This window comes from Herpailurus yagouaroundi, unplaced genomic scaffold (genome assembly GCF_014898765.1).
Source record: "Herpailurus yagouaroundi ecotype Mexico unplaced genomic scaffold, PumYag 438, whole genome shotgun sequence".
Lineage (NCBI taxonomy): Eukaryota > Metazoa > Chordata > Mammalia > Carnivora > Felidae > Herpailurus > Herpailurus yagouaroundi.
Window position 1 is genome coordinate 723,924 of NW_024412655.1, and position 24,380 is coordinate 748,303.

General features: G+C 62.1%; 1 protein-coding gene across 6 annotated transcripts; it reads right to left on the reverse strand.

Moving 5' to 3' along the window:
• Window positions 1-2,673: 2,673 nt before the first annotated feature.
• Window positions 2,674-22,979, reverse strand: EPS8L2 (EPS8 signaling adaptor L2). Of its 6 annotated transcripts, XM_040464198.1 has the most exons (22): window positions 22,850-22,979; window positions 20,224-20,330; window positions 20,084-20,139; window positions 19,255-19,319; window positions 12,280-12,441; window positions 11,566-11,715; window positions 11,419-11,498; window positions 11,196-11,338; window positions 11,049-11,119; window positions 10,755-10,881; window positions 10,442-10,530; window positions 10,254-10,328; window positions 9,897-10,045; window positions 9,640-9,772; window positions 9,370-9,482; window positions 8,037-8,142; window positions 7,254-7,367; window positions 6,764-6,836; window positions 6,420-6,600; window positions 6,183-6,315; window positions 5,930-6,037; window positions 2,674-3,243 (listed from the first exon to the last, which is right to left on the reverse strand). In XM_040464198.1, the coding sequence occupies exons 2-21, from the start codon at window positions 20,265-20,267 to the stop codon at window positions 5,954-5,956; spliced, it is 2,148 nt and encodes a 715-aa protein (XP_040320132.1). In that variant the 5' UTR covers window positions 20,268-20,330; window positions 22,850-22,979; the 3' UTR covers window positions 2,674-3,243; window positions 5,930-5,953. The 6 variants fall into 6 exon arrangements, with proteins under 6 accessions (XP_040320132.1, XP_040320129.1, XP_040320130.1 ...); XM_040464195.1 differs by lacking the exon at window positions 2,674-3,243 and having other exon boundaries at window positions 5,111-6,037; XM_040464196.1 differs by lacking the exons at window positions 2,674-3,243; window positions 22,850-22,979 and adding an exon at window positions 22,722-22,840 and having other exon boundaries at window positions 5,111-6,037.
• Between the last annotated feature and the right edge of the window lie 1,401 nt (window positions 22,980-24,380).

Below are 24,380 nucleotides of genomic sequence, written 5' to 3' on the forward strand. Positions count from 1 at the left end.
CCAGGAGCCTCGCTGGCACCTCTACCCGGGTGCCTGGTGCACGGAGCCCTGGGGACAGCTCAGGCGGGGTCAGTGGGCGGGGGGCCGGCCTGGGAGGTCCAGCCTCACGGCAGGCCTTGGAAGCCGTGGACGGCCCACACAGCCTGGCATTCGTGGGAGGGGCCCCAGGACTGCGGCCAGACCAGGACAGCCCCAGGGCCCGTGGCAGGAAAGAAGAGGGGCGGCTGAATGGATGCCAATGACGTGCAACCACATACCAGGAGTCGCGGGCCGGGCTGCCCACGGCGGCTTCAGAATAGGCCTCTGTGCGTGTGAAACGGCGCCTCACGCAGAGTGTCCCGAGTCCTCTCTTTCAGCAAGAGCTGAGCTCGCTCTGGGCGCTGAGCGGGAGCACGGCGGATCTGCCGCGCGGGCCGACTGGGCGTGGGGACCGGGAAGCCCGTAGGGCAGAGGCCATTGGTCTGTGCAGAGCAGGGACAGGCAACGGGGAGGCCTTGCTGAGAAGGAGCAAAGGCTCCAGGGCCTGGAGGAGAGCCAAGCAGGGCATCGCAGACCATCCCGCCCTCCACAGGGACCTGGGTCAGAGCCCGGAGGGCTTGGAGCACGGGGCATTGGCAGCGGGGGGGGGGGCGGGGGGATGGGGTAGGACTTGGGTTTTATCTTTTTATTTATTTTGGAGTTTTATTTATTTAGGTAATCTCTACACCCCAGATGGGGCTCAAACTCACGACCCCAAGATCAAGAGTCACATGCTCCACCGACTGAACCAGTCAGGCGCCCCAGGACTTAGGTTTTAAAGGATCTGTCTAGGGGCTCCTGGGTGGCTCAGTAGGTTGAGAGTCTGACTTTGGCTCAGGTCATGATCTCCCGGCTTGTGGGTTCCAGCCCCGCGTCGGGCTCTCTGCTGACAGCTCAGAGCTGCTTCGGATCCTCTGCCTCCCTCTCTCTCTGCCCCTCCCCTGCTGGTGCTCCAGCTCTGTCTCAAAAATCAATAAATAAATGTCAAAAAAAAATCCACGATCTCTCCGGGCCCGGTGTCATGTCCGCCCGAGGCGGGGGGGGGGGGGGGCACCGCTTTTCCCAGGGGCAGGGACAGTGGGTGAGGCCACAAGCAGAGCTCTGCTGGTAGAGCTGGCTGTGCGGGAAGGGGGGGGGGGGGTGGTGAGCAGGTCAAGGGTCGGGGGGCAGGGGCACCCTCTGGTTTAGGTGGGAGGGGAGCGGCAGGAGGGTTAGAGGTCTAGAGCTCAGGTCTGGGGTTAGCCTGGAGAGGCACTGGGTGTGGGAGCATTGCTGGGGGGAGCGTGGATGGACCCGGGGAACGTGATGCTCACGTGTGATCCACTCACACAAGGTCCCTGGAGTCTCCAGATTCCCGGAGACGGAGAGTGGACGGTGGGCGCCGGGGCTGGGGGAGAGGCCGGGGGTCCGTGTTTCACGGGGACAGAGCTTCCGTTTGGGAAGATGGAAAGTTCTGGAGACGGAGGGTGGGGATGGGCGCACAATGGCGTGAAGGTGCTTAGCGCCCCTGAGCTGTATGCTTAAGAGTCGGTGAAGACGGTACTTTCTATGTTGTGTGTATTTTATCACAATTACAAAATAAAAAGAATCTGGGAGCGGCCTAGCTGGGTGGCTCTGCCCGGGCTGTGTCACCCGCGGGTGTAGACGGAGCCACTGCACCCTGTCCCACCCTCGTGGCCATGGCGGGAGGCCCCTGTTTGCAGCCACGGGTGCCTCCCCACGGCTGGCTTGTCCTTGTTGGCGACCCTGGGCTGGGGCAGGTGAGGCTTGCCTTAAAAACTCTCTTGCACTTTTTAAACTTCCTGCTCAAAGACGCGAGCGGCGACCACGAACGGCATTCGGGGCAACGCACGCAGGTTGTGAGGACGGAAACGCGCTGGTCGGAAGGACCCACGCCTGTCAGGACAGCGGTTACTCTGGCGGTCGGGCCGCCAGACTCAAGGTCATGGGCGGGAGGGCGAGTATTTGGTCGTCTGAATCTGTTCCTGCTCTTTTTAATTTATACGTTGCTTCCCTTTCAGATCCATTTCCTGCCACTAAGGAGCGCTTCCAGCGCCTACGCTTACTCGGTTTACTCGCCTTCTCGCAAGAGGGGTATCGTTTCTGAATCTCGATTCTTCCCTTTTCGTCCGCGTGCTTCGTTCGCACGGTGTGACTGTCACCCTCTCATTTCCTCACTGAGCACCCTCTCCCACATGCACCTGCATTCAGTTTCTCCCCCTGCCTGGCTCTGCTGTGGCACCCACACGCCGCTCCCCTGCTCCCCACACCCGCAGGGGGCCCTCGCCCCTCCCCCGTGTGCCCGCCACGGAGGGTCCCGGGGGAGGGGGGGCGGCGCGCTCCGGGGGACGCGCAGACCCCGGGGGCCGTCCACGCGCCCGTCAACCTTGGCCATTGGCCAGCTTCCTGCGTTTGCCCTTCCCTCTGCCTTTCTCCGCAGGCTCACTTGGAGCACCTGCTCTGGGGTGGCGGGGTGGCGGGGGGGAGGGAACTTGCGGCTCCCCCACAGCTGCCCACGCACAGCTCGGCCATTTCCCACCGCGAGTGCGGGCTCCTGTTTCTCGGCAGGGGTGCACCTGTGGAGTCCACGTCAATGGTCTCAAACCGGGGCCTCGGGACCCTTTCACACGGTCAAAAATTATCGAGGGTCCTGGGGAAGTTTTGTTTACGTAGGTTACCTCTATCGATGTTTACTATAGCAGAAAATACAACTACGAAAATGGAAAGGCACGCGCTTATCTTCCTTCAACAACAGCACCGATAGACCAGGCGCCGAACCACCCACAGCACACAGCTCGTCAGCGGCACGAGGCAGGAAACACTGGGAAGATGTTGTTTTGGGGGTTTCCTGAGGCTGTGGCCCCGGGGCCCGGAGGTAGCCGCGGCTCAAGCAGGTGCGTGGATCCCCCGGTCACTTCCAACCCTCTACGCGCCCGCCAGTCCTGAAGGAATAGGTCTCGCGTTTGCCCAGTCCTCGTCAAGCGTCTAAAAACCCTGGCTTAATCCAGACCCTGAGACCTCACCCGCTCACCCCTCAGACCCCGCTAAGTGTCAACAGGCAGGCGAGCCCCTGTAGCTCGAGATCGAGCCACAGTCACATGGTGGTATCTTGGGGAGCCAGCACTCGACGCACAACGAGCGCGTTTCAGCGCAAAACAGGTCCTCTTCAAACAACATGGCGAGAGGAGGGGCCTCGACGTGTGTTGTGCAGATCTGGACGCCGGGCTTCATGCAGGAAGGAAAAGAAAAGCCTCTTTTTAAATGGCAGGGAAGCCTCCCCACCCCCTGGCCGCCCCGTGCGGGCTCAGCCATGGGATGTGAGATCAGCTGTCGGGGAGGGGGAGAGGGGAGCCACGCCGGTCGCCGGAGGGCCACAAAGACGCGCCTGTCCCCGAGACAGAGACGGGCGTCGTCTAAGGAGACGTTGGCTCCAGCGTAGCCGGGCACAGGGCGGATGCCGGACGGCAGCCCACCCCCCTTGCCCAGTGTGCCGCTCCTGGCTCCGCCCATGGTCAGACGCTCTGTGGTCCCCACCACCCCTCCAGACCCTCCTCTTCCCTGCTTGGCCAGTCCGGTGTGGGAGGCGAGGAGGTGAGAGGTTAGGGACACAAATCAGGCCAAACCGCCTTGGAGTCCGACTCCTCCCCTGCTCTGGGGCCCTAGGCAAGTGGCCTGGCCCCTCTGTGCCTTGTTCTTCAGCCTTGCCTACTTCACAGACACTGAGGTCACCAGGGGGCCAGGGAGGGCGGAGCTCGGACATCCCCAGTCTGGGAGCCCTGGACAGCAGTGCCCTCAGAGCAGAGAGCACAGTGACTCCTCACAGCTGTCCTGATAGCTATGGGACTCTGGGCCCATCACTGCGCTCCCCAGTGCGAAGGCAGTGTCCCCAAAGCCCGTACCATCCTGGTGAAGGCAGAACCCTGCTAGGTGGGGGCAGGGGGCGGGTGAGTGGGGGGACTGGGAGCAGGGGGAGCCAGGGTCCCCACCACTGCTCCAAAAGAGGGGTTCAGGCAAATAGGGCTGTGGGGGGGGGGGGGCGCGTCCAGTCAGAGGCCTATCCCTCCCGGTGGCTCCAGACTGAAGGTAGCTGTGGGTTTCTGGAAGGAGAGCCAACACCCCCATCTGATCCCTTTTCCTTCTGCGTACTATTTCCCTGTCTCCCGGGTTCTGCCTGGGAGGATCGACCTTCCTCTCCCAGCCTCGGGTCTGGGGGAGGACCTTCCTCTCCTGGGGTGAGGAAGCCCCAGTGGTCAAGGCTGGGTGGTGGTCCAGAGGGCACGGCAGTCCCAGCTCCTGCTGCCTAGACCCGGCCCCACACATGGCCTGTCCTAGCTGAGAGTTGGGGCTTCTGAGGCCTGAGGGCGGGGCCGGGCTCAGTGCCAGACCCGACGACAGCCCTCTCCGTCCCCCAACCCCACAGGTACAACCTCTGCCTCCGAGCCCCCTGTGGTTGTCCTGCCCGCCACATAGAGACCCCAGGACTGGTCCACCAGCTGCTTGGGGGAAACACGGGTGGAGATGCCCCCCAACTGGCCAGGTACTAGGGTGCCCCCTGGACGCCAAGCACCACAGCACTCAGAGCTGCCAGCAGAGGGCGCCAGAAGCCTCCTCCGAGGGTGGGGCCCATGTGAGCTCAGGTGGGCACTGGCCTGTGGTCAGGTGCCCTGGGGTGCAGAGCGGAGCCCACTGTGTGCTCAGGGACCCCTCCACTCCTGCGCTATCGCCATCACAGCTGACGGCCAACCCAGTCCCATGTCCGTCCATCCACGCCCTCCCCTAGGGTGCCTCCCTCACTCAGCTTGGGGCCGAGCTTGGGCCTTCTGGACCCCTGGCCTGAGTCAGGGGTCACGGCCAGCAGAATGGGCAGGGCCCCCCTCAGGCCCTCACCTCCCAGAAACATCCCCCGGGCCCGCTCGGACACGTGTGCAGGCGAGGGGCTCCTGGGCGCACCCCGTGGAGTCAGGGGTAAGTGGCCTCACTTGGGATGTCCACGGCCTGCCCTCTGCCCGGTGGCTCTTACAAAGGGTGCCATTGCAGGGGGGAGCTCCAGGCCCACAGTGGCCCCATCCCCACCCGCAGGAGACAGACTGGCTGCGAGCATACTTAACTGGTTTAATGACACGGCCTTTGAACCTTAGTCACCTGTCATCTCTGCAGAGTTCAGGGCTCCAAGACCCACCCGCCACCCACACAGCACGCAGGGTGAGCCTGGCCTGAGACCCGGTCAGAGAAAGTTCCTTTCTTGGGCTCTGCCTTGGGGGCGGGAGCGGCGTTGGGATGGGGGCGTCGCAGGCCATGCTTGGGTGAGAGCATATCCAGTCCAACCTGGCTCCCCGCTCCCTGAAAGGGTGGAGCCCGCACCCCCCCCCCCCGGCCACCTTTGGGGAGCGATGCGCTGGGTGGGTGCTGTGGGCAATACCTGGGGGCGAGGCCCCGCTCGGCGCCCAGGGTGGCTGAGGCCTCCTGCCCTTCTGGCTCCACCCACAGGCACGTGAGAAGCAGCAGCCAGGGGCACGAGGTTGGGGCCAGGGTCACGAGCGCCAGGAGGAGCCCCCATGTGAAGGGGGGGGGGGCGCGGGGAACAAAGGATAAGTCCCGGCCGCCGCGTGGGGGTCCTGTGGCCTCAGGGAGGGGGTGGGTCTGAAAGCGGGAAGGGGGCGGGGCGGGGCTGGAAAGGCCACGGCTCTGGCTTCAGGGGCAGGTGCGTGAGTGGCTGGCATCTCCAGGCGGCTAGTTTGGCGGAACAGGGCCTTGGGGCAGGCAGCCTGGGCGGGGAGGGGGGGGGGGCAGGCGCTGGGGAGCCTGAGGACAGGCCACGTGCCACGAGGCAGGTGAGGCGCCCCCAGCCACCCCCCACTCCACGTCCATGATAACGAAACATACACACATCCAAAAATAACCCTCCGCGCACTGGGGTGGGCCCTGCCGGCCGGCTCTAGCTGTCCTCCTCCACTCTCCTCTGGGTCTTGGAATGAAACCTGCTCATGAGTTCCTCCAGCTCCGAGCCACTTTGCTGCTTCTGGGGAGGGAGGGGTGCGGCAGCCTCAGCCTAGGGCCCCGCAGGCCAGGGCCCCACGGCCTCCCCCTCGCGGGCGATCTAGGAGCGCGGGTAGGGGGGCAGCGGCGGGGAGCGAGGGGCCGGGCGGCGTGGGACGCCCACTCACCTCCAGGACCGCCTTCTGCACGGTGAGCTGGCTGTACACGCGGATGCCCTCCTCTCCACACACCTTCTTCAGTTCCTCTTTGTTGAGCGAGAAGAGCTGGGCTCCGGTCAGAATGCCCAGGTTCTCCACGATCCTGGGGCCGGGGGCGGGAGGGGGGTGGGCGTCAGGGCGGGGCGGCCCCCCCCAGGTGAAGGCTTCGCGCACCCCCGCGCCGCCCCGCCTGCGCGCCCCGCTCACCGCGGGCTGAAGGCCTTGGCTTCCAGCCAGGCGCGGACCTCGTGGGGGTCGGACTCGTAGGTGAGCGGCAGGCCCACGGGCTGGCTGCGCTCCACGCGGAAGTGCCGCTGCGGCTGCGTTTTGATGTTGCTAATCTTCTTGATGAGCTCGTCGTTGACCTCGTCCATGTGGTGGATCAGCTCTGCGGGGGGCGCCCTGCACTCAGGCCCCACCCGAGCTGATCCAGGGCTCCCCCACACTGGACGGGGACCCTCCTCCCCCTGCCTCCCCCAGGGCACCCCGGGCCCCGGACCCGGACCCGCACCCGTCCGCCGGCCCTCATCCCCCAGCAGAGCGCCTCTCACCTTCTTTGTTCCCTGCGAAGCTTGGGGGCAGCTTGTGGGTGGGGCTGGCAGAACCCCAGTATTTCAGACTGGCCTGCAAGGGTGGGGGAAAGAGGCGAGCGGGTGGGGGTGCCACCAGCTTCAGCTCCCCCCCTCCCAGGGCCTGGCCGGCAGGGAGGACTCCAGGACTCAGAGCAGGGGATGGGGTGGGGTGTTTGGGGGGGCGGCGGGGGGTGTTTTGTGGGGGGTATGGGGGTGGGGGGGTGAAGGATGTGGGGGTGGAGGGTGGGGGGCGTGGGAGTGTTTTCTGGGGGGTGTTTCCTGGGGTCTGTGGGGTGGGGGGTGGTGGGGGTGGTGGGGGTGAGGGGGGCGGGGGTGTTTTGTGGGGGGTGGGGGTGGTGGGATGTTTTGTGGGGGGGGTTGGGGGTGCGATGGGGGGAGGGGGCGTCTCTCCTGAGATGTGGCTGCACCCGTTCCTCCACGACAGCAATGTCCCCCTCCTCCCGCTCACCTGCTCTGGGGGGACGTCCTCCAGCCGAGTCTCGTCCAGGATGCTGCAGGGCACGTAGCCGGCCTGGCCACTGCGATTCCGAAGCTTCCACCACTGGTGGCCATCTTCCAGCACCTGTGGGCACCCCTTCCTCTCGTCACGGGCACCAGCGCAGGGTGCGGGAACCCCTCTTTACAGGTGCGCCAGAGAGAGTTCTAGGCGACTCTAAGCTCAGCCTCCCCCCCCCCCCCCCCCGGTCCTATGGGGTTGCCATGAGCCGCCCCTAGGAGCCCCCGCCCTGCCCAGCCTTCCGTCCCACCCACTCGGCTACCTCTCCCCACCCCCCTGCCGCGGCCTCCTGCAAGGTGCCTCTAGCCTTGTGCATGTAGATCACCCACCCCCCCAGCCCGCTCCACTTTCTGTCCCCCACTGGATGGCCTGGATTCAGGACTGGCACCAGATGGATGGGGCCTCAAGGGGGCTCCAGGGCCGGGTGTGAATGACGAACCCTGGCTGAGTTGGAGGGTCCCCCAGATGGGCACAGGGAAGGCCCATCCTCCAGCACGAGCCCAGCCTAGCCGAGCACAGGGGCCCCTGGGCCCCCTCCGAGAGACCCAAGACCGGGAAGCCTTTCAGCCAGGCTGTTTGGGGAGGGGGGGCAGGCTGTGGACCCAGATTGGAGTCTGGGGGTCAGGGTCCCGGGGACGGGGTTGGACAGACGTGCCACGGGCCGGCATCAGGCAGCCTGGCTGCTGCCTGTGGTCCCCCCCGCCCCCCCCCCCCCCAGCCCAGGCCCCTGCTCACCTCCAGGACCTCGTCCTTGAGCACTGACAGCTCGTTGGCATTCCGGGCCGTGAAATCATAGAGAATCCTGACGTACTTGGCCATGGCCGGTGCAGGTTCGTAGCCCCTGCGTGGAACAGGAGGGCTGAGGCCCAGGGCTGGGCCCGGGGAGCAGCTTCGCAGGTGCGTGCTGCTCCCGTTCAGCTCTCTGAGGTCGCAGAGGAGACAGGCTGAGGCGCATCAGCCGGGAACAGAAACTGTGACAGCCCCAGAGCGCCTGGGGCCCCACGCGGAGGTGGGGGCCGTGCAGCGGGGTGGGACGCCGGGGCCTGTGGGCACAACAGGGCCTGCCCCAGCCCAGCCCATCTCAGGGGTCTCCGGCCCCGGCCCCCCAGGGGAACCAGAGCCAGACCCGTACCCGAGAAATGACAGGGCACTGCCATGCCTGGAAGCAGGTGATCACTGAGGGGGGCGGTCGGTACGGCACAGAGGACTGCCCACGAGCTGCAGGGGCGTGGGGTGAGGGGCTGCCCTGACCGAGGGTGTTCCGGCCACAGCAAGGAGCTGGCCTGTGGCTGCCCCTGGGCTGGGCTGTCCCCCCTGGTCAGTCTGGGTCGCCTCCTCCTCACACAGCTGTGGGCCCCGGGACACCATGCAGGCGAGGGGGCCGAGGGTGACGTGGCTCCGGGGCGAGGACTGGCCGGACTGGAGATCGGAGAATGAAAACGTGTCTTCCAGTGTGGCCCCGGGCGGGGCACCACGGACATCAAGCTGCCGGTGTGCAGCAGAGAAGGGTGTGCTTGTTTAAGGTACAGGTTTCGGCCCCCTCCCCTCCTGAAACTGAATCCTGGGATCTGGCAGGGTGACGAGCATCGCAGACAGATCCGGGGCCAGGAGTGGGAACAGAAAGGAGGAGGTGGGGGAGGAGGGGAGGGGAGTCCCCCAGGCCCTGAGTCTGTTGAGAGGTGTGGGGGGGGGGGCGGGGAGGACGACTGTCCGTAGCTCAGACCTTCAGTCTCCTCTCTGGCTCTGAGGTCAAGCCTAAATCAGTGCCAATGAGGTGACAGGGATTGGTGACCTCACTTAAGTTTGGCGCCTTAGTAAACTTCTAACAGTAATTCTGAAGCACACGTGAGAACACGCAGAAAAGGATGATGGATTAGGCTGATGAGTTTATGGCTAGTTTGGGATGTGTTCTAAAGTTAGAAGGAAAACCTGGTTCTAGCTTGGAAAAACGCTATTTTGAACATCACGAACAAAACATTTGCCGCCACCTGGTGGCAGCATACTCACGTCAGAATCTCCGCATTTCTAGGAGTGAGTGCCACGCTCTCGTTTTTTAAGAGGAACTTACCTGTGAGCATGCGGGGAGCTGACTGGTGGGAGGACGTCCACCGGAGGTGTGGGCTCAGGTACGAGGTTGTGTTTTGGGGAGTTTCGAAAGGATAGTCGGCTCACTGGAGTCGGCTGTGGGGAAGAAGGACCACCTGGGCTTGGCATGGGGTGAGGGCCACGGTAGGGAGGCGTGGTGAGGGCAGTGGACAGAGGTGGGCTGAAGAGGTGAGCACTGGTGGAGGACGCAGATGGCCAGCGGCGCTGGGTGGGGGGCTGCGGGTGCTCTGACCTCGTCATCCGGGGCAGACGCCAGCCCCTCCACTTCCCAGGGAGCCTCCTGCAGCACATCCAGGGGTGGCTCCCAGCCGCTGTGGAACTTGGGCACGTAGAGGGGTACCTGCGGCTCCCGTGGCCACTCAGAGCTGGGGGTGGGAGGTCCTGGGGGTGAGCTCCGCCCACCCACTGGCATGGAGCCCAGCCCACCCGCCAAGTCCACACCCCACGCCCTGCATCACCCCTCCCCGCCCTCCCTGCCTGCTGACGCACCGGGGGCGTGTCCATGTCTCCCCCAGTGACTCCCACAGCGTCGTCTCCTTGGGGACTAGGTGGCCTCGCAGGAAGCCCACGGCGTCGCGGGAGAGCACGGGGCTGGTGACGGAGCATGCGATGTCTGGGCCCCCACAGGTGCTGACGATCTGGGGCACAGTGGGGTTCAGAGAGAGCCCTGCCCACCAGCCCCCAACCCCAGCTCGCTCACTTGCAGCACCACAGGCCAGCACGCTCGCAGCGTGGACGCGTGGCCCCACCTGCCTGCCCGAGGTGGGCACTTGCGTCCCCCCACCTTCAGCCAGGGGCAAACCACCCCGGGGCCCTGCTCCCCACCCCCCCCCCAGCCCCAGGCACCAGGTCTAGCGGTCCAAAGAGGAAGTGCACCAGTTCCGCAGCGCTGGGGTTCTGGATGTGCTTCTGCAGCTTGGCCTGGGGCGGGGGGCACACAGATGGGCGGGGGGATGGCGTTGGGGATAAGGGGGGCAAGGACCCGGGCCCCCCCAACGTCGGCACAGAGGGTGGGAAAGAGTTAGCGTACTCACAAGCAGGTTGATAGCCAGCTTGATTTTCTGGAAACAGTCAACGAACTCGGCCTCCGAGGGGGGCCGTGCCCGGAGCGTGAGGACGCCCTCTGGAATGTGGGGCGGTGCCTGTGAACCTGGCTGGCCCGGTCACTGCCCCCGGCAGCCACCCGGCAGCCGCCTGCTCAGACTGGACCTCTCGCAGCCCAGTAGCCACCCGTCCCCGTGACCACTAGCCACCCGCCTCCGCTGCGCCCCGGCCTCTCCATCCTCTCGGGCGGCCCCCCAAGCCCGGCCGCTGTCGCCTCCGGCCTCCACCCCACCCCCTCCGCACCTGCTGGCCCTTTCTTTCCTTTCTTCTTCCCCCTCTTGCGCTGGTTCAGCTGCTTGAAAGCCTCGGCCGCCTTCTGCAGCCGAGCCACGAACCACTCGATGTCGTCCAGGGCGCAGTTGAGGATTTGCTGGGGTCAGAGCGGAGGCAGGGGTCGGTCTGAGGCGCCCCCACCAGCTGCAGGGACAGTCCCACGCACGGTCTCTTGGTCCCCGGCCCGGGGGGAGGAGGTGGCCGCTGGCCGGGGGCCGGCCGGAGGGGCCCACGCCCGATGGGGGCTCGGGCCGCGAGACCCACCGTTTCCTTCTCTATCTTCTGGGCCAGCGCAGCCCGCGGCTCCTCGTCCTGCGACTCCCGACGGCGGAAGCCTGGATGCGGGAGGCAGAGTCAGGTGCCACCGACGGCGGCCGCCCCCTCCCGCTCCCTCCGGCTCCCTCCGCGTACTCGGCTCGCTGAGGGGCACGGGCGGGCCCACTCGGTTCCTGCTGGACGGAGAGTCACCGCCGTGGCGCTGGAAGGGGATGGGGGCCGGGCCCTTGGGGGCGGGCAGGACCGACTGCCGCTGCCGGATCTTCTCCCGGTGGCCCCTGCAGCGGGGGGCAGAGGCCCGCTCAGCCCGGCCCCGCCGCACACCCGGCCCTCCCCGCCGCCGCGCTCCCCCACCTACTTCAGGGTCTGCGGCCGCATCTTCTTCCCCAGACGGCAGTCGGCCAGCGCGCTCTCGATGTCCTCGTGCACGAGCTCCGCCTGGCGGGACGGGGCGTCAGGCCGGCTCGGGACGCCGCCCCCGCCCCGGCCGCCGCCCCCTCCTCACCTCCACCTCGTCGCAGTAGAAGAAGTGGATGTCGGGCTTGCTCTGCTCGGAGTCCTGGCACACGAGCAGCAGCACGGACGGGTACCGCAGCTGGTCCAGCACCGTCTGGCTGTGCCGCACGGTGGGCAGCGGGAAGTTCTCCAGCTCTTCCTGGGAGGCAGGGGGCTCGGGTGTGGGCTCAGCGGTGCCTCAGGGTCGCGACCCCCACTCGTGACTCGAGCGCGGACGCGCGCTCCCAGCCCCGGGGCCGCGGTGCCCGGGGCGTGGGCGTCAGTGGCGAGCCCGGCCCGTGGGGGGCGCCCGCGGACACAGACGCACACAGGAGGGGCGTGGCGCCGACGCAGACCCAGGCACGGACTCTGCCAGGCCGTGGCCACAGCCGTGGCACGCCGACCCCCGGACATAGCCAGGCCCTGTGTTGGTACGGCGGGTGGACGGGCTCTTGCCAGGGGTGGACGAGGCGCTGCTGTTGGGACACGGCTCCCCCGGATGCTCAGCCCCGCCCAGGTCTCCCTGCCCTGCCTGCTGCCCCGCGCCCTCCTCAGCCTGCCCCGCCCCCGCAGGAGCCCCGCCCCCCAATGCAGGCCCCGCCCTGCGGGAGGCTCCGCCCCCAGATGGAGCCCCCACCCCCACCCCCTCCCCCCACCCCGCGCCCAGCCCGGAGGCCCCTCTGAGCGGCTGGGCAGTGTCCCTGCGGCCCTGCCGCCACCGCACCTGAGACTCCACGTCCAGCAGCCGCAGTGACTGGTCGTTGACCTGCAGCAGCATCTCCTGTGTCCAGACCTTCTCCTTGGAGCTCAGCTGCACCAGTTTCCGGATGGCGTCCTCCACAGACGCGATGGCCTCACTCTTGTCCATGATGAACGTGGCCAGGTGCTGGGGACGGGCGGGGAATCACTCTGGGGAGAGCCCTCCTAGTGCCCAGACCAGGGCCGAGGGGTTGCACCCCGGGGGCCTGAGGGGTCATGCCCAACCCTGGGAGCCTGGGGTGGGGGGGCGGACATCCCCTGCCCTGGGGGGTCTGAAGAGACACAGCCCTACCTTAAGGGGAGGTCTCTGCTCTGCCTTCGTGGATGTCCGTGGGGGCCGCGGACATGCCCTGATAAAACCCTTGGGAGTCCTACGCAGACGATCCCTCACCCTTCCCCATCTCCTGTAGCTGGGCTCCAGGAACGCTAGCCTCCCTGCTCCCCGGAAGACCTGGTTCAGGGTCACCGCAGGGCCTTTGCACGGTCTGTCCCCACCTTGCCTCCCCTACTCTTCTCCAGCTCTCTTTTCCTTCAGGGCTCTGCTCAGACCTGCTGTTCCTGCCTGGCCACGGCATCACTCCAGCTCCTGGCCTGCCTTGTTTTTATTGACCACCATCCGACATTATGCTGAACGTGATGTGCTCCTTTGTTTCTTTTCTGGCTGCTGGGTTCACTGCTATCTCCCCAGTGCCAGGGACAGTGGCTGGCACACAGTGGGCCCTCAGTGAATATGCTGGAATGGCCATGTGGGGAGCTCATGTGGGGTGGGTCTTGGGGACTCTTGGCCAGCCAAGCCCTCCCTTTCCAGGGACCCTCCTCCTTCCTCTGTCTCCAAGACTGACCCAGGCTCCTCCTCCCTCCAGACTCCCCCATGTGTCCCACCGCTGAAGTCAGTCAACAATGCTTTGACAGTCGGGGAAACACTATATTAAATTCTAAGCAGTCAAGACCCAGCTACAAAAGTGCTAGAAGAAAATACTGGATGATTCCTGAAGATCTCAGAAAGGCCTTCTTCACAGAGGGACTTCCCTAAGCAAGGAAGAAAATCCAGATGCCCAGAAGAAAAGACCGAAAAATGTGACTTAATCTGCTTGGGAAAAACAAACAAACAAACAACCATATACGAAGTAAAAAAAAAAAAAAAATTTGGGAAAAACAGATGTAATAGATATAGCGAAGGCTAGTTTTCTTAATATTTATAAAGACCACTATGCATTACAGTGACAGCTCTTACTTGTTCAAGGCTCTACTTTGTTAAGCAAAGTTATTAAGAATACCGATGATAAATGAATACACGAATGAAAAAGATCTGTGACGAAGTAAAATTGTAACACCCGGTAGAAAAATTGGCAAAAGACACGAACTGAGAGTCTCCAGGAAAACCAACATAACTAACTTTTTAATATAGGAGACTGCATATAATCTCAATAAAATAATCGTGAGTGCAAGTCTGACACTACTACTTCTGAAATGAATCGACTGCTGAACGTTTTACTTTTTTTTTTTCAAGTCTATCTATTTTGAGAGAGGGAGAGAAGAGAGAAACCCCAAGCAGAGCTGGACGTGAGGCTCGAACTCACAGACCATCAGATCATGACCTGAGCCAAAATCGAGAGTCGGATGCGTGACCGACTGAGCCCCCCAGGTGCACTGTTTTACCTCTTCTATTGCCCAGCACTGACGGGTCCTTGTGGGTCACATGTGCAGGTTAACTGTGCAGAAGTGGGATCCCCACCCTGCATGCGCCAGGTGCTCTGGGGAGAAGCCCAGGACACCTGGAAAGGCGAACGCACTCCCTTGTCACAACTCAGATAACCTGAACACGTGTGCAACGTGGCACGGGCACCAGGCTGCTCCCTGCAGCACTGAGTGTGACAAGAAAGGGTGGTCCCAACCTACGTGAGCATCAGCAGTCAGAGGGATCAGTGGGCAGCGGGACACAAGGCTGGCCGTCCGCGCGAGGCAGGGTGAGCCCCGAAGCACACGTTGTTAGCAAAACCGCACAACCAAACCAAATGAAGCCACGCACGCGGCCGCAAAACAAGTCTAGCATTTTGATGGAAACCCCGCACGGTGCGCTCTCTGACCATCGTGGTGGTGAAATAAAAAATCAGTACCATTTGATAACTAGAAAACCCTCAAATAATTGGAATTTCAGCAACACGCTCCTACATAACAACCGATGGGTGAATGAAGGCACGAGAGAAATAAGAAAATACTCGAGAGACAAACGAAAACGAAAGCACAGCACAGCAAAACGTAGAGACGCAGCACAAGCAGCGGGCGGGGGCGTTTGGAGCTGCAAATGCTCACACGGTCCCCAGGGACAGGCAGAAGATGTTCCGGACTGAATGACAATAAAGGCATGGGCATCAGACTTGCAGGATTTCGCTAAAGGGGCTCATGGAGGGGGACGTACAGCTGTAAATGCATATTAGAAAAGCAGGGATGTTTGGGGCACCTGGAGGGCTCGGTTGGTTGAGCGTCTGACCTCGGCTCAGGTCATGATCTCACAGTTTGTCAGCTCGATCCCCGAGTCGGGCTGGCTGCCGTCAGCACGGAGCCTGCTTCGGACCCTCTGCCCTCGCCCCCTCTCTCTCTGTCCCTCCTCCGCCTTGCATATGCTCTCTCTCTCTCTCTCTCTCTCTCTCTCAAAAATAAATAAACATGGGGGCGCCTGGGTGGCTCAGTTAAGTGTTTGACTTCAGCTCAGGTTATGATCTCGTGCTCCGTGGGTTCGAGCCCCATGTCAGGCTCTGTGCTGATGGCTTAGAGCCCGGAATCTGCTTTGGATTCTGTGTCTCCCTCTCTCTCTGCCCTTCCCCAGCTTGTGCTCTTTCTCCCTCTCTCAAAAATAAATAAACATTAAAATAAATAAATAAACGTTCAAAAAGAAGAAATATTTAATATCAGTGATATAAGCATTTCCTTTAAGAAACTAGAAAAGGACAAATAAAACCCAGAGTAAGTGGAAGGAAGGAAATTAAGAGCAGAAACCAACAAAGTAGTAAACAAACAATAGAGAAAAATCAACAAAGCCCAAATTTGGTTCTGAAAAGATTAATGAAAGTGATAAACCCTAGCAACATTGATCAAGGGGCGGGGGAAGAGAAAACACAAATTATCAATAACCAAAAATAAAAAAGGAGCGTCTGTGTGGTTCAGTTAAGTGTCCAACTCTTGATTTTGGCTCAGGTCATGATCCCAAGGTCACAGGATCGAGCCCTGCACTGGCCTCTTCACTGACATCTTGGAGCCTGCTTGGGATTCTTTCTCTCTCTCTCTCTCTCCGCCCCTCCCCTGCTCTCATGTTCGAACTCTCTCACTCTGTGTAAAAAAAAAAAAAAAAAAAATCTGGGGCACCTGAGTGGCTCAGTCGGTTAAGCATCCGACTTTGGCTCAGGTCATGCTCTCACAGTCTGTGAGTTCAAGCCCCGCGTCGGGCTCTGTGCTGACAGCTGGGAGCCTGGAGCCTGCTTCGGATTCTGTGTCTCCCTCTCTCTCTGTTCCTCCCCTGCTCTCACTCTGTCTCTCTCTCAAAAATAAATAAAGATTTAAAAAAATTTTAAAAATCTATCTAGAGATATGTGTGCACTCTAGAAAAAAAATATAATATATATATGCATGTACTCTCATGCTCTTTAAAAAATACATTCATATATATAACCTTTCTTTCCCACAAAGAAAACCTTGCATTTAGAGGGCCTCATAAGTAGACCCTATCAAATACTTAAGCAAGAGATAAAAACAATCTTTCACAAATTCCTTCCGAAAACCAAGGAGGAGGGAATACTTTCTCCCTCACTTTTCTAAGGCCACCATCATTCGAACACCAAAACCTGTCAAGGCTTTGCGGTAAAAGAAAAATTGCAGACCAACCTCTCTAACAAAACATTAACGCGAAAACAAAATATTAGCGGATTCGTGCGTCCACACATAAAAAGAATAACACACATGCACACATGAAGTCTGTCCCGGAAACGCGAGGTCGGTTCAACATTCGAAAAAATCCTATCAGTGTGACTGACTTACGTTAACAGTAGCGAATACAGCTCTGTAGATTCAGAGACAGCATTTGACAAAGTTCAACACCTTCCACGATGAAAGTTCTCAGCAAACAAAGAATGGAAAAGAGCTTCCTCGGTAATAAAACGTATCTACAAAAATATAGCATATGCAACGGGGAAACCCTGGGTCTTTTCTTCTAAAATTGGACGCAGAGCAAAGATGTCCACTCTGCTGCTTTTACTCAGTATTGTGCTGGTGACCCTAGCCAGGGCAATGAGGTACGAAAAGTGACGTGGCTCCGAATAAGGTATTAGGCGCTGTATTTCAGACAACCTGATTGTATACAGAGCAAATTCGAAGGATCTACAAGCAAATCACGAAAACAAGTAAGTGAACTCAGCGTCTCAGCACACTCAGTCCCTGCACACAAGTTCAAAGGTTCCTCCGTGCGCTAGCCACAGCCAATTGGAAAATGGCTTTAAAAGAAAAACCAGTACCATTCACAACAGTGTCGACAAGCCAAATACCCGAGGAGTGTTTTAACAAAAGACACGCAAGTCCTCGGCGGTGGAAACAACAAACGCTCCGAGAGAAGTTGGACAAGCCACCGATACGGGACGAGATCCCGCGTCCACAGGCGGGAAAGACTCGGGATCATTTAAATGTCAATTCGCGCTACGTGGATCCAGAGGTTTGGCTCAATGCCGGTGAAAACTCTAGCGGGCTTTTCTGCAGGCGGGGGATTGAAATGGACCGTTTGATTCTAAAAGGTAAAAGCAAGCACAAAGATCTTGGAAAAGTCGAGAACATCTTGGGGAAAAGATAAAGTTGGAGGGCTCACGTTGCCTGATTTCAAGATTGATAATACAGCTGCTGCTGCAAGCGAGAGACCGTGAGGCAAAGGGGTCCGTGGACAGATCCGTCCACATTCAGCTAAACACGTCTTGACAAGGGCACCAAGCAAGTCAACCTCCGGGAGGAGGACAGTCTTCTCAGTATGTAGCACATTTGCTACAGAGAAAAACTTAGCCTTAAGTCTCATACCCAAAAACTAATTTCAAATGGATCATAGACCTGAGTGTAAAAGCCTCAACTCTGGAGTTTCTAGAAGAAAACACAGGAAGAGATCTTCAGAGCCTTGGGTCAGGCAATGACCACTCCCCACCCTCCAAAAAAAATAAACAAAACCTCAAGAAAACAGCCCTGACCATAAGAAAAAGTGGATATGGTTGGCTATCATCAAAATTAAACACTTCCGCTCCTCGAAAGACAGGTCAAATCCACAAGCCAGACTGGGAGAAAATATTTCTCATCCACACACCTGACGATGTGCGCAAACGACTCCTCGCGGTCCAGAAGGCGGATGTGTACACGCAGGTGGACAGAAGGGACCATAGGAAGGGTCCCCAGGGGTGGGGCACGGCTGGTGGAGATGCCCCCCCCTCCCCCGCCACTGCAGCCTACGGCACAGACTTGTTCTACACGTGCGCTTTCTTGAAATAAGTTTACTGAGCAGAACAAAGTGTTATAAGCTATACGAATTCAGTTATGGGAAGGGAGGGATTCTCCAAAAAGTAAAGCTTCAGGGATGTAGGAGAGCAGTGTTGTTGACAGTGGGGAAGACTGACCACCGGGGTCAGCATGACTGAGCTTTGGGGTAATGGAGCTGTTGTGTCCCGACCACGGTGGCACTGACTGCAACAGAACCGCCCCCCCGTTGCCCCCACCTCCCACCCTCTCTCTGTGCCTTGGCTTTCTCGTCTGGGAGGGCCAGGCCAGACCACTCACTCCCCCAGCCTTGCTGACTGCTGGGTGGGCAGGAGGGGTGCCCCTGGGCTGGGGTCTTTCCACAGGCTAGCTTGGACCAAAGTCCAGAAGGGCTGGGAGTCCCCAGTGGCATAGATGATTGCTCACCAAGGACGGCAAAGTCCCCACGACCCCGAGAGAGGCGGCTGAGCTGACTGGGAAGGAAGGGGACGCGCTGACCTGTCCTCACGAGGTACTCTGCCCTTGGGCCCTGAGCCAGCAGCAGCCACCAGCCTGGCAGGGAGGGCTGCTCCCTCAACACAGCCCAATTCAAGAATCTAGGGACTCCCAATGTCTCTGCAGACCCATTGTATAGACCAGGAACCTGAGGCTCAGAAAGTAGTGACATGCCCGGCTTCTGTGGGTGTGAGGGGGTTCTATGTGCGTGTGGGGGTCTTCATCTTGCTGGTCCAGGGCCCCCCTTCCTGGTCCAAGCTCTTCCTTCCTGGTCCAGGGTCCCCCTTCCTGATCCAAGCCCTGCTTCCTGGTCCAGGGCCCCCTTTCCTGGTCCAAGCCCCCCCCCCCCCACCCACCCACCCCGCTTCCTCCCTTCTCAGCCATTCTCAGCCCTGTTGTCCTACAGGTTTGGACAGTGGCTAGGAACCAGGAAGGTCACTTAAAAAACATATTTCCGGAGTTCTAAGTGTGAATCAAAACTGACCTAGAGTAAAAACCCTCCTGAGCTGGCAGCTGGTCTTAAGTTCAGTTAACCAGTCTGGACTCTCGCTGAGCCCATCAGAACTGGCCATGCCAGGCTTTCTCTGCAGAAGCTCAGGAAGTGTGTCTTTGTCCCACCTAATGCCTCCTAATCTAGTTCCTTGTTTGGGGGCCAGGATGGCCAGTTTCCCTCCAGCAGGTTTTCCCATCCGAGCGTTGCCGAACAGCACCCGAGGCTTGTCCCTGTCTGGCCTGTGTTGGCCACCGGCATCTCCCCTCCCCTGACATAGCTCCAGGGCTCCTGTGTCCCCCAGACTGTCACCTTCCCAGGACTGGAGGACAGGCGTGGGGCAGTCCTTGGCTCTGGCTGCCCGCTGTGGGTGTCAGAAGCTGGGCTGACCCCTTCCCTCTGTGCCTCAGTTCCCACACCTGCCCAGGGACCGGAGTGCTCCTCAGGGGCTGGCCTCACCTGGACATGGTACTGGGAGGTCTCCTGCATGATGATGTTGGAGTTGGAGTACTTCTTCCTCTGTTCTGAGCAGGGAGCCACCGGTCACTCACCCCAGAGGGCAGGACCCACAGCCCCTAGTTCAGGTGGGACTGGACTCCCAGGTTGGGCCACAGGGAGGGCCAAATGGAGGCGAGGGGTGCTGCCACCAGAAAGGACTCAAGGGTATGAGATGTGAGTGAGCCCCCCCCCCCCCAGGATGGTCCCTGCCTAGGAAAGGACCCCCAGCTCAGAGCAGTGATAGGGGTCTGTCCTTGAGGGGTGCGGGAGTCTCAACAACTCCTCCCATGGAGGCCCCTTGCCAACCTTCCTGGGAAGGGGTCCAATCCAGGGCTTCCCCCAACTCCCAGAGCTGCCTGCCAACATCTCCCGGCCCCTCCCTGGCGCTCCTGACTTTCCAGACAGGGCACCGAGTCCAAAGGCACAAGTGTGTGTCTGCGGGGAGGGGCAGAGTCGGGGGAGGTCCTGGCTGGCCAGGCCCCGCCCCCGCGGAGCAGACACCTGGCGCTCCACCCAGCCTGAACCCCGCCCCCCTGGGCTATCTGGTTGCAGCTAGGAGGGCGGCCGAATCAATATTGATGGTTCCTGAATTATTAGTAAAGGCCTCTCTCCTTACGGTGAGGGAGGGAGGGGCCTGAGCAGCTAGCTGTTGCTTAATTAGGGTCCGGGGGCCTCCTTCGGGCAACCAGGGCTCACGTGCCTCTCCCCTGGTGCCCCAGCCCCAGCACAGCCTGGGGGGAGGGGAGTGGGCGAGACCCCACGGCCACGTCCGTCCAGGAGACTCACTCACCGAACAGGTCCTTGGCACTCATCTTGGCCACACCGTCCGACCGGCCCAGGCTGCCGCTGCAGGGGAGGGGCGCCGTGAGGGCGAGGCCCACACCGCGCCCCTCCCTGGGGACTGCTCCGCAGGTGGGGGTGGGGACTCACTTGGCAGCACCGGGGCAGCAGCTCACGGACCCCAGCTGGCTCATGGCGTCCTCGGTCGTGGCTGGCGATGGGGGGTGATGGAGGCCTGTGCGGCCTGGGTCCAAGGCCTAGTGGACAGGGTAGCCGAGCTGACACCTCACTGGGGCCTGGTCAGTGGCTTCAGGGCTCCCAGGGCGCGGCTTGGTCTCCTGCTCCACCCACGGCAGGTCCGGAGGCTGCAGCCCTGGCGTCCTGGCCAGATTCCCCAGTGTGCTTGGGCGGGGTGTCCTCAGGGAGCGGAGCCCTGCCTCCTGGATGTGGCAGGACCTCCCAGCCCATGTCCCAGCTGTAAGACGTGTGCCCCTATCTCACTCCAGACCCTCGGTCCTCCACAGGGAGCCCCAGGGCGGGCCAGTAGAGGGGTCCCACTCCCGAGGCTATCTGGCGTGGGGCTGCAAGGACAGTGTCCTGGTGATTCTGAGATGGGACTGGGGGAGGAACCACCTTCCAAGCAGAGGGAATGCATGTTCAAAGGCCCTGAGTCAGGGAGCCAACACGAGAGGACAGCAGCACAGGATGAGACTGAGTCTGGGATGGGGTTGGGGGGAAGGTGTGGCCCTGGGGACCCAGAACCCAGTCCAGAGGGAGCCCACCCTCAGGGGGGTGAGCAGAGCCTGGTATCCCTGGGCCAGGCTAACATGTCCTATGGTGTCTGTGCCCCATGGGGACCTCTGACAAGACTGTCCCTCTGTGGGGGGTTCAGTATTGGGGGTCTGCTGGAGTGGGTACTCATAGGCCAGGAGTGCTGGTACCTGGGGGTGGGGAGCACTCTAGGACTTTCTGGTTTGATCGGGTCCCACCTACGAGGAGGGCTTCCAGGAGGTGTGAGGGGTCTGGGGGCTTTGGATCACCCCTTCCCATGTGCCACTGAGGGTCCTGGCTCTCTCAGGATGGGTGGGAGTAGGGGCTTGGTCAGATTCCTCTGACCATCTGCCCGTGGAGAATGTCCGGAATGCTCATGACCTCAGTGAGTGAGCCAAGTGTTTGCTTAATGGGATTCCTGATGGGCTGAGCCAAGGGCACTGGGCACGTGTGTCCAGGTACACACACACCTGGGCAAAATCCAGGCCTCTGGGCACACACAGACAAGCACAGGTTGACACATGGCCCTTCTCCTTGGGGAGCCTAGGCTGGGAACACTGTGGCCTTCACCTCCCTGGAGCAGGGCGGCGGGGGGCCTCGGCAGGGCCAGCCAAAGAGCTGAGTCCAGGAGCTGGCATCTGGGTTGGTTAGCAGCTGGGGGAGGGGCCGCCTACGGGCCCATTCCAGTCAGCTGACCGGGGCAGGGGAGCTGGGCAACCCCAAGGGAACCGGACAACACCTGGGGCCCAGGCTGCACTTTGGTTTTACTGCGGCCATTTTCCGGGTGCAAAGGGAAGGCCAAGCAGGGTGCCTGGCTGGGCTGTGGAGGAGGCCCGAGCAGGGCAGGGAGGGTGGAGGCACCAGCCCCAAGTTCAAATTCCAGCTCGCGCAGGCAGGCCGAGTGACCTTGGGGAGGAGTCGGCTTAAAGCCCAGAGGAAGCTGGGCGGAGCCCTGGAACGGGGGACCCCCCCAGGCACTGGCTGTGCTGGGGTCTGGGAGCTACAGGCTGGGGAGGGCCCAACCAGGTTGGTAAGCAGGGACAGGCCTGGGAAGCCTGAGTGGGGGAGGAGTGGGCTTAAGGCTCACTGGGGAGGCAGGCACAGAGGACCCAACAGACAGGGCCAGGGGAGTGACGAGCCACTGAGGACCTGTTCTAGGCAGGCATCAGGAGAGGCCTGGGCAGGGCCCTGGGGGGTGGGGGGAGAGTGCAGAGGTGGGGAAGGAGAGACGTCACCAGCTGGGCCCCGGCTCCCAGCGCTGCTGGGGCCACCTCCACCTGGAGTGGGGGCAGAGGTGGTTTGTGGGTGCGCCTGAGAAGCACCTCAAGCCTGCCTACCCTCCTCCCCTGCCACCAGGGACACCTTCATGCACAGGGACCACCCCAGGCCAGCCTGGCCCAGGGAGGAGGGACCCAGGGTAGCCTCAGGCGGGGCACCGGCAGGCCCCTGCAACACAGCACCCAGCCTCCTCCTCCCTGAAACTCCCACACCCCTTGACCCAGAGCCTGACCCTAGCCTGATGTTTCCTTCTCGATCAGACACCCAGGAAGTGCCTCCTGACCTGACAAACAGAGAGCCACTGGCTCACCTCTGTCTGGTGTCTGGCCGCCAAGGAGGCCCAGCCTGTCCCGTGGAAGGGGGGGTTTGGGGCCCCTTCACCGGAGGAAGGGGTTCCCTCCCCCGCCAAGCCCGGGGCTGGGAGGGGGCCGGCTGACCCAGGTCACCGCCGCCGCCCCAGGACCAGGCGGGGCAGACCAGGCCGCAACGGCACCGGGCTCCTTGGCCGCGGGTTCGGCTCAGCGCTCTCGCACCCCGTTGCCCCTGGCGCCCCGGCCCGGCCCAAGGACTCAGGCCAGAGCCTCCAGTTTCCTGGCTACCTGGGGAAACTGAGGCCGACCCGGACCGCCGTCCGTTCTCGGGGCTCCTGGGTCGCTCCTTGGCCAAAGCGCGGGCGGCTGCCCGGCAGGTCGGCGTGCGCTGGGTGGGAAACCGTGGGGGCGCTCACCTGCTGCTCCTGGTCCCGTGCCCGCGCCGCCGGTGGGTGCCCTGGTCCGCGCGTCCGTCCGCACGTCTGTCGTCTCCTCGCCTCGGCGCCCAGGCTCGGGCAGCGGGAGGGACGCGCGGCTGGGCCGGGCCGGGGCGGGGCCGCGAAGAGGAACCCGAGCGGCAGGTTAGAGACCCGGGAGCCGGCGGGTGCGGGGGGAGGGGTGGGGACAGGACGAGGACGCCCCGCCTCTCCGGCTCGGCCCCGCCCCCCGGGGCTCCCAGCGCTCGGCCCCCCACACCCACCCCCGTGGGCCCCCTGGACCTGCAGACCCCACCCACCCCCAGAGCCGGGGCGCCCGCGGACGGATAGGCGGATCTGGAGCCCCTCACCCCGGAGATGCGCCGGTGTGACCGAGCAGGGCAAGGCTCTGAGACCTTTGCGAGGCAGCCCTGGATGAGCCCTAGCAGATGCCAGGTACCCCCAGCCTCAGCTGCCGCGGCAGAGGGGCTCTCTCTGGGGCCCCGGGACAGACTCCCCTCCCCTTCAGCTGGCCCCTCTGCTCTGGAGGGATAGGGGGAGTGCTAGGGCCAGGCTTTAGTCTGCAAGTGGGTGTCAAAGTTATGATCAGAGGCCAGAGACCCCAGGGCTCTGCGCGCTGAGTCTCCCAGGCCGGAGAGGGGCCCTCCCCTCCACAATTCAGGAGATCCTATAGTCTTTTCGAGTAGCCTCAACCAACATGGGAATCCCCAGAGGGATGTGGGTGTCAGACGGGAGGGTGGGGATCCTGTGGCCCAGACTGTTCACTGGTGCCAGGGACCAGAACAGGTGGGGGAGGGCACTCCTGGCAGTGCCCCCCTCCTTAGGCCCAGGCCCCACCCTCTGTCCTCAGCGTAGGGCAGGTGTCCTGAATGGACTCCCAGGATGCCCCTGCTCAGCCAGCTGGCTGGGAGGAAGTGAAGGGGCAGAGGGCAGGTCCGGGCAGCGGTGGGCACCCCCAGGCACGTGCAAGGACCCAAGGGCTCTGGCTATGATTCCTGGGGTGGTGTGGGGGTGGAAACGGGTGTGTCAGGAGGCAGGGGCCCAGGGCAGTTGGCCTTGTTTGCCTGGCACTGACGTGGAGCGCTTCCTGGGGAACCGCCTGGGGAAGGGAGGCACACTGGGTCCTGGACGGTCAGTGGCACTGCCTTTTCACGGGTCACCAGGACCCCGGGGGCGGGTCTCCCTGCCTGCTGTCTGAAGCATCACAGGTGAGCTCTCCCAGGTGGGGCAGGAAGTGGCCTTCTCCTTGGGCCCAGCCCTGCCCCCGAGCCCTGGCAGGACCTGGCTTCCTGGTTCTCTCTCCTACTCTGCTGAGCACTGGGAGAGGAAGGCCCGGGCCTGCCCTCGTCCTTCCTGGAGACGGGCAAAAAGTGGGAAGGCCGGCACACAAGGGAGCAGCTGAGGTGGGGACTGTAGCACTTCTGAAATGAAAGTCACTGTCCCCAGACCAGGACTGACCCCGATCAGGAGGCAGGAGAGAGCCTGGGGTCCCAGGCTGGCTGGTGGCCAC